The sequence below is a fragment of the Zeus faber genome (assembly GCF_960531495.2).
Source record: "Zeus faber genome assembly, chromosome: 16".
In the NCBI taxonomy this organism is placed as follows: Eukaryota; Metazoa; Chordata; class Actinopteri; order Zeiformes; family Zeidae; genus Zeus; species Zeus faber.
Genome location: NC_137202.1, coordinates 4,797,510 through 4,805,556, shown reverse-complemented (window position 1 = coordinate 4,805,556; position 8,047 = coordinate 4,797,510). Strand labels below are relative to the sequence as shown.

General features: G+C 43.8%; 1 protein-coding gene across 1 annotated transcript; it reads left to right on the top strand.

Moving 5' to 3' along the window:
* The first annotated feature begins 1,310 nt into the window (after positions 1 to 1,310).
* On the top strand, positions 1,311 to 8,047 carry polh (polymerase (DNA directed), eta). The gene is made up of 10 exons (XM_080017095.1): positions 1,311 to 1,481; positions 2,123 to 2,257; positions 2,651 to 2,874; positions 3,593 to 3,771; positions 4,376 to 4,479; positions 4,889 to 5,008; positions 5,898 to 6,021; positions 6,319 to 6,384; positions 6,642 to 6,814; positions 6,924 to 8,047. Exons 1-10 carry the CDS (start codon positions 1,345 to 1,347, stop codon positions 7,780 to 7,782), a joined length of 2,121 nt encoding a protein of 706 aa, XP_079873221.1. The 5' UTR covers positions 1,311 to 1,344; the 3' UTR covers positions 7,783 to 8,047.

Below are 8,047 nucleotides of genomic sequence, written 5' to 3'. Positions count from 1 at the left end.
CTGGCGAAAACGGAACTGCTGGTCTTCCCGGCCAAACAAGGTATTTATCACAACATTGATATTAAAATCGACTCTCTATCGCTTGTTCCTACCAAGGCTGCAAGGAATCTTGGTGTCATTATTGATGACCAACTGACATTCTCGGACCATGTTGCCGCCGTCTCCCGGTCCTGCCGCTTCGCACTACTCAACATCCGAAAAGTCAGGCCGTACCTGACCCAATATGCCACTCAACTGCTGGTACAAACCTTGGTGATGTCCCGTCTCGACTACTGCAACGCCCTCTTAACAGGCTTGCCGGCCTGTGCGGTGAAGCCACTGCAGATGATACAGAATGCGGCGGCGCGACTGGTGTTCAACCTGCCAAAGAGGGCACATGTCACTCCGCTGCTCATCGAGCTCCACTGGTTACCTGTAGCCGCCCGCATCAAGTTCAAGTCTGTGATGCTGGCCTACAGAGTGATTGTTGGGAATGCTCCCGCCTACTTAAATGCTCTTGTAAGAGCACATGTTGCCCCCCGGATGCTGCGCTCGTCAAATGAGCGTCGCCTGGCTCTGCCGGCTGTACAACCACGGCAATCCAGGCTATTCTCATTTGTAGTTCCACGTTGGTGGAACGAGCTGCCAAAAATGACCAGAGGGCCTCCCTCTCTGTCTTTAAGAAGCACTTGAAGACCCAGCTCTTCAGTGAGTACCTCCTCTCCTCACCTACAATTACTTAGCACCACCTTGCAGTATTTATTGTTACACCAATGTTGTTGTTACACTAATCTCTGTCGCAATGTGGCTTGAATGTTATTCTCCCTTGTAAGTCGCTTTGGATAAAAGCGTCTGCTAAATGAAAAAAAAAAAAAAATAAGGAGTTTTAACTGGAACATCAACGTCTCCCTCTTATCGCCCCATCCAAGTGCTCCCGAAGAAGAAGAAGTAGAAGAAGAAGACGAAGAAGTAGCAGAAGAAGTAGAAGAAGAAGTAGAAGAAGAAGAAGAAGTAGAAGAAGAAGAAGAATTAGAAGAAGAAGAAGAAGAAGAAGAAGAAGAAGAAGAAGAATTAGAAGAAGAATTAAAAGAAGAAGAAGAATGCGGTTGGGGTTGACGAACCAGCTGAGAGGTACATTACCGCCACCTACTGGACTGTTTCAGCAGTCCTGGGGGCGTAGCTGTCTTCGTCGCTTGTTGATGACGTTTTTACATATCAAGCCGCTATGACTGCGCCAAGTTCGAGGCGCCGCAGCGCCTGGTGTGACTGTGGCCCCGGGCCCGTAAACAGTGCTCATAACCCTGCTCGGGTTCGTACTTAGGACGGTTTGCGGATAATGTGGTACACCCTAGCCCCACTTCCGTGATGGAGTACGGGAGGGAGCGGGTGGTGGCGCTGGTGGACATGGACTGTTTCTACGTACAGGTGGAGCAGAGGCTGAACCCCGCTCTGAGGAACACAGCCTGCGTGGTGGCTCAGTACAAAACATGGAAGGGCGGCGGGTGAGTGCCCAACACCGTATTAAAGTGGTAATCCCTCTGATTATTTTGGTGGGAAAACCCCCCCCCCCCCCCCCCCCAAAAAAAACCCCCACAATTAATTGAGCTCGAACTTTAATTACAAACCAATAAAAAAACCGTTCAGTGTATTTGTCCATGTGCTTCTCTATATGCTGTGTATATTGTTGGTGGCGGGGTCCGCCTTTCCCGGCAAGAACACACCGGTAGGGCACACGTGACAAGTCAAAGGCAGTTGTGGTGAATTAGTTAAAGAAGCGTAGGAAGCGGTGGTCAATGAACTGGCAATACAGATGATTCACACACACAAAAAAAAAAAAAAAAGAACAGCACCTTATCCCAAGTTATCCACACCATGTTAAGTGATTGAGCAACAACAAACCCATAGGTCAGAAGAGGTCACAGTTTTGAGAAACGAAAGCTCCCGAAGAGAGTAAATAATGTGTTGACACAAAAGCAACAATTAAAAAAAAACAAACAAAAACGTTTCGAGTGGAATTCTAGGAGACGATCTTACGGATTTGCACTTTAAATGTATGCTTAATGGAGCAAAGCTATGTCTGCAAAACTACAATCAGCCCAGTAAAAAAACCCAAAACCTGTTCTATTCAAATCTTCTTCTTCAGTATCATAGCCGTCAGCTATGAGGCCAGGGCCTTCGGCGTCAAGAGGAACATGTGGGCAGACGATGCAAAGAAACTGTGCCCGGAGCTTCAGGTGGCACGGGTGCGAGAGTCCCACGGCAAAGCAGACCTCACACCGTAAGTCTTACTGCTAGTTTTAGTACTTTTCTAATTGTGATTGCATCTCTCTCTCGACTGCACTGTTTTTGTCCATGCCTCGACGGGCGAGAGCTGTTTTGGCAGCACGAGGGGGAGCTACACAATATTAGTGGTTATAAGTGGTGGTTTTAATATACTGGCACACATACACACATACATACACACTGTTTTGTAATAACATGGCTTTGTACTTTATATCAGCCTTTTGTTAACGTTTGGGATTCCAAAACCAGTTATAGCTTGTGAAAAAATGGCATCGGTTGACCCATAATAAAGTTATTTTTTATTTTTGTTGTTGTTTTTCTTTCACCATTACATTAGTTCACAAAAAAGAAACGGCATGGATTCAAACACCTAACCTTCTCCACACAGCTATAGGGAGGCGAGCGTGGAGGTGATCGAGGTGATGTCCCGCTTCGCCATCATCGAGAGGGCCAGCATCGACGAGGCCTACATGGATCTAACGGCCGCCATCCACCAGCGGATCAACAGCATGAGCGGAGCACGGATGGAGCCCGACCTGCTGCCGACCACCTTCATCCAGGGTTTCCCCCAAACCTCTGAGCTCGGGCTGTCCGGGGAGGACCTGGAGAACGGTGGGATTTACGAAGCTTACGTTTCTATGCACAGGATCAGTTGTATGCGCTATATATTTGGTCAATTGTATTTATATGATTTATTATTATATTAATTTACTTTTTATTAAACTATCGTTTTCCTTTTTTATTTTTAAGGCTGTTAAGCTTTTTTTTATGCTAATAGGCTGAAGAGAAACCCACCAAAACAGCTTTTATGTCAATTAAAATATACAGTATATTATAGAATCCTTTTTCGTATATTCTACATATTTTGTATGTTTGGTCATTTTTATTATTATTATTATTTTTTTTTTTTTGAGGGGTGTTTTCCATGTATATTTGGCTCTTATTGTTAATTTATATTTCATCTTTGTTTTTTCAGCATTCTATTCTTTTTTTAATGCTAGTTATCTGTGCAGCAATTAGTTAATTACATACATTTTCAACCAGTCATTCATTGTATTTGAAAATGAGTCAGTTTTCACCAAAATTATAACCAGAATCAGCCATAATTACATTACATTATGCCATTTGGCATCATCAGTGGTAAAGAGTGTGATATTATTTCAGTTTTTCAGCTTTTCAAGTAACTATTTATTTAAACATCATGACTGAACCCCAAGTTATCTGTGTGGATTTAGTGAATGGCACAACACAATGAGTGTCATTTTCAGTTCCCACCATGTCGAAAACACCATTTCTTAGAGATAACAGCTTCCTACCGTGTTGTCCCCAGAGGAGCGGAGGTCCAGTGGGCTGCAGGAGTGGCTGGGGTCCCTCCCTGGGGCCCCGTTGCAGGGGCCAGGCTCCGTGGACCTCCAGTTGGCGGTGGGAGCGCTGATTGTGGAGGAGATGAGAGCTGCCGTGGAGCAGTGCACAGGGTTTCGCTGTTCGGCGGGAATATCACACAATAAGGTAGGATAACGTAGAATAACATCAGTTCTCTTCTACTCCAAGAAATAAGGATATGGATTCATTAGCTATTGGAGAGATTACAGGAAACGTTGCATGATATCTCCCTGAAATTAAAGCTTGCTTCACGACGAATACCACAAATGACAAGAAAAATCGTTGTTGTGAAGAGTTGGATTTAGCACACGAAAAGCTGTGACACACTGCTACTGTCGGTCCTCTCTGCGGTGCAGACTTTTCACGCGAACCAGAAGTTATGTTGGCCAAATTTTTTATTGGAATTGGGCTTAAAGCAAAGTAAATAAGTCAGGTATATAAAATAATGACGTTATTCATGTTAACGCTGGATGTCGCCGTATTCACTATCAATAAATCTCTTTTTATATCAGTGAATTGTGTTTTTTTTTGGTATTTTTATATTTTATAGAGTTTTAAACTCTCATTCATGGGAAATGAACAAAGGTTCAGAAAACTCAGCTCAAATATTTCAGACCTCATACTATAGAGAAAGGTTTTCTTTCCCCATTATTCTGGCAAAAGATATACAATGATAGAAAACAAAAGTTTGCATATTACTTGAATATGATTTGTGTCTTGATATTTTCAGGTTCTGGCCAAACTGGCTTGTGGTCTGAACAAACCAAACCGACAAACCATTTTACCTTTGGATTCTGTCCCAGAGCTGTTCAGTTCTTTACCGATCAGCAAGATGTGAGTGTATAGTGCTTAAAATATTTCATATAAACTACTAAAAGTAGTTCTCTAGATTTTTTTTCATTAATATTCAAACTCTTCGGAATTGGGACACAATTACGACAGGAGCATGTACTCATTTTATTTAATATTTTTGCCAAACCTGCACTTTTATGACAATTTTCTACCTATATTATTCCTTTTTTCAATGTACAGTTGGTTTAATAAAATGTTTCTACTTATTTTATACCTTTTTTTATATTATACCTTTTTTTTACCCTTTTATATTGCAACTCCTCCATCACCCAGCCACACCCCCCCCTGGAGTAAGTTTCAAACCAGGGGGTGAAATGATTCTTTTTAAATTCTAAGGTCCATTAACCAGTATCTTTTTGAATCCTGGAGTGTTATTGTTGTGTCTTTTCAGTCGGAATTTGGGAGGGAAGCTGGGCGCCTCCATCACCGAGACTCTGGGTGTGGAGAACATGGGAGAACTCACCCGCTTCTCCCACGCTCAGCTTGGACAGCACTTTGGAGACAAGACGGGGTGAGGCAGGGCAAAATGGGATGAGAGGGATTTTCTCTCTTTTGAGCTTCATGAGAGAGTTATATAGATTTGGTCAGAATAATAATGTTGATATGAATTTAATTATTAACATTTTACTATTTTTTTCTTTCCCCATTGTTAATTCATTCATTCTTTCACCTGGACCCGACTTACACTGACCTATCCATCTCTTTCCCCTTGACTTTCTAACTTACTTTCCTATGAAAAAAATCTCACTCTACTTTTGCTACTTATTCCCACAGAAGGTTGTTTTGTTTTATTATTATTATTATTATTATTATTATTATTATTATTGTATCTACATATAATTACATTCTATTGGCTTATATTACATTTTCATAATTACGTTTATTTTATATTATCAATTATTTCCTCATCTTTAGGTTCGTCTTTCTGGTTCAGTTAGGTTTATTTAATTAGTTATTGTATTTGACCACATTCAGGTGAATTTTTTTGGGTCACTTCTATATTCAATTTTTTCTGTAATTTATTTATTTTTTTGTCATTTTATTGGGAACAACAAAATGTTTTATTGTATATTTCCAAAATTGTCCATATATTGCCATTTTCTTTTTCATTCCATTGCTTTATTCTTGCCTATTTATGTGAGCTGTTGTTGATGCTGCCCCTATCTGTCTATCTGTCTATCTGTCTATCTGTCTATCTATCTATCTATCTATCTATCTATCTATCTGTCTATCTGTCTATCTGTCTATCTGTCTGTCTGTGCTATACAGTTAGTTTGATGTTACCAACAAAACACTACTTATTGTAAGTGGCTTTGGACATAAGCGTCTGATCAATGACGTAATGTAATATATTGTAAACCCATTCCGCGACAAACGGTTTAAAATGTTTGGCTTTTCAGGCAGTGGCTCTATGACTTGTCGCGGGGGATCGAATTTGAAGCGGTGAAACCCCGACAGCTTCCCAAGTCCATCGGCTGCAGCAAGAACTTCCCTGGGAAGACGTCACTCGCTACCCGAGAGGAGGTGAGAGACGCAGCGTTACTCAGTCTCCGGAGAACATTTCATCCTCATGCTGATTGTTTTGAAAATTATTTTATGGGGGCAAAACATGGCAACTTTTGAAGCTAAAACTGTTTGTATTGATGGTATATTTTTTAAATGTCATGTTTAAGGTCTTCTACATCTCAGTGGGTCACCAGGGTGTATAGGAACTGCACTTCATCTATCAAATTATTATTTGGTAGATTAAGTCTGTTATTCATAAATAATAATAATCGTCTATCAAATAACTGCTTTGTCTATATTTCCCCTTCTGTCGAGGTGCAACATTGGCTTAATCAACTGGCCCTGGAGCTGGAGGAGAGGTTGACCAAGGATAGAGAGATGGTGAGGTCACAGCTCCACTGTTTATCTCCCTCTTCTCCAACCTGCTCTGGAATGGATTTCTCACCTGTTAAATCCATTTGCTTGCTAACGTGTCATTTTAAGTTTTCAACTCAATAACCTATGTGACACACACACACACACACACACACACACACACTCACTGCTATTGTCTTCCTCTAACCCCTGATTATCATTTGTCTCTTTTGACCTGTTGGTTGAGTGCTTTCTGCGACTCATGGTGTTTCCTCATCTCACAGAACGGGCGGGTGGCCAAGTTGTTGACCGTCGGCCTCCGTCAGCTCGGCGACAAGAGGCCGAGCAGCTTCTCTCGCTGTTGCGCTCTAGCGCGCTACGACGCCACCAAAATCTCCAGCGACAGCTTGGCCATCATCAAGGGCCTCAACACGGCAGGAAACCACCAGGCGGCTTGGTAGCTTGTCACCCCAGAATAATACCAATTCAAATTCTTAGGGACACTGGTTTAGTTTCTCATGCGTGATGGGTAGGTTATTTTTGTTCCTCTAACTATCTGTCTGCAGGAGTCCCGCCCTCACCCTCCTCCACCTCTCAGCCAGCAAATTCAACGAGGCTCCCTCGGCTGGGGGAATCGCCGGCTTCCTGTCCAGCGAACCTTCCTCCACGCAGGGTTTTCCTTCCTCCAGCCAGCGGCCGCCCGCCCGCCCGGCGACCCAGCCCGGCACCATCCAGTCACTGTTTCTAAAGGCTGCTGAGAAGGAGAAGCGGAGGCCTATGGAGGAGGAGGTGGCAGTGGGTGGGGAGGAAGGGGAGGAGGAAGAGGGTGAAGAAGCAGACCATGGAGGCGATAGAATGCCAACTCCCGCAGTCGGGGGAGATTCAGCGGCTGTTCTGTCCGACACCACCTCCTCCATCAGGCCGACGTCTCACGCCTCGGCCAGGCCCGGCACGGACATCGGCTCTTTCTTTCTAAGGAAAAGCATCAAGAGGAGCTTGCAAAACCCAACCTCGCCCTTGAGCAAAACTGAAACAGGGGAAGGGCTGGAGGTCGCCACAGGGGACGCCCGCCCCGGGACGATGGATTCTCCTTTCTCTTCTGCTGGTTTGCTGGCCAAGGAGGACCTGGTCCCCTGTGAGCGCTGCGGCCTGGAGGTGTCGGCCTGGGAAATGCCCGAGCACAGCGACTACCACTTTGCCCTGGACCTTCAGAGCTCCTTCTCCTCCTCTACCAACACCTCCTCCTCCTCCTCTTCTTCTCCTGCTGCTGCCCTCTCTCCACCCCATCTGAGAGTAGCGGGGAACCCCCACCAGTCGTCCCGGGGGAAGTCCAAGTCCACGGGCCACGTGGGGCCGCGGTCCAAGCGGCCACGCTCACAGGGGGGGAACGTGGGAACGTTGGATTCTTTCTTCAAGAAGAACTGAGGGGACTGTGTTGAACTACACACCCTTTTTTTTATTAATTGAAAATGATCTATTTTGGATAAATAACGTTTGCTATGTGTTGCTTTAATCGTTGGATCAGGTGAAAGCCATGTCATGAATACTGCTGCTTTGAATTAAGTCAAATTTCCTGAAATCAAAATACTGCCACGTGTCTATCATGACAAGAACTAAGTGCCATATTGGAATCAAGAAGCATTTTTTTGTGTAATTTAAAAAAACACTTATATTGTAACGGAAGTTAGAA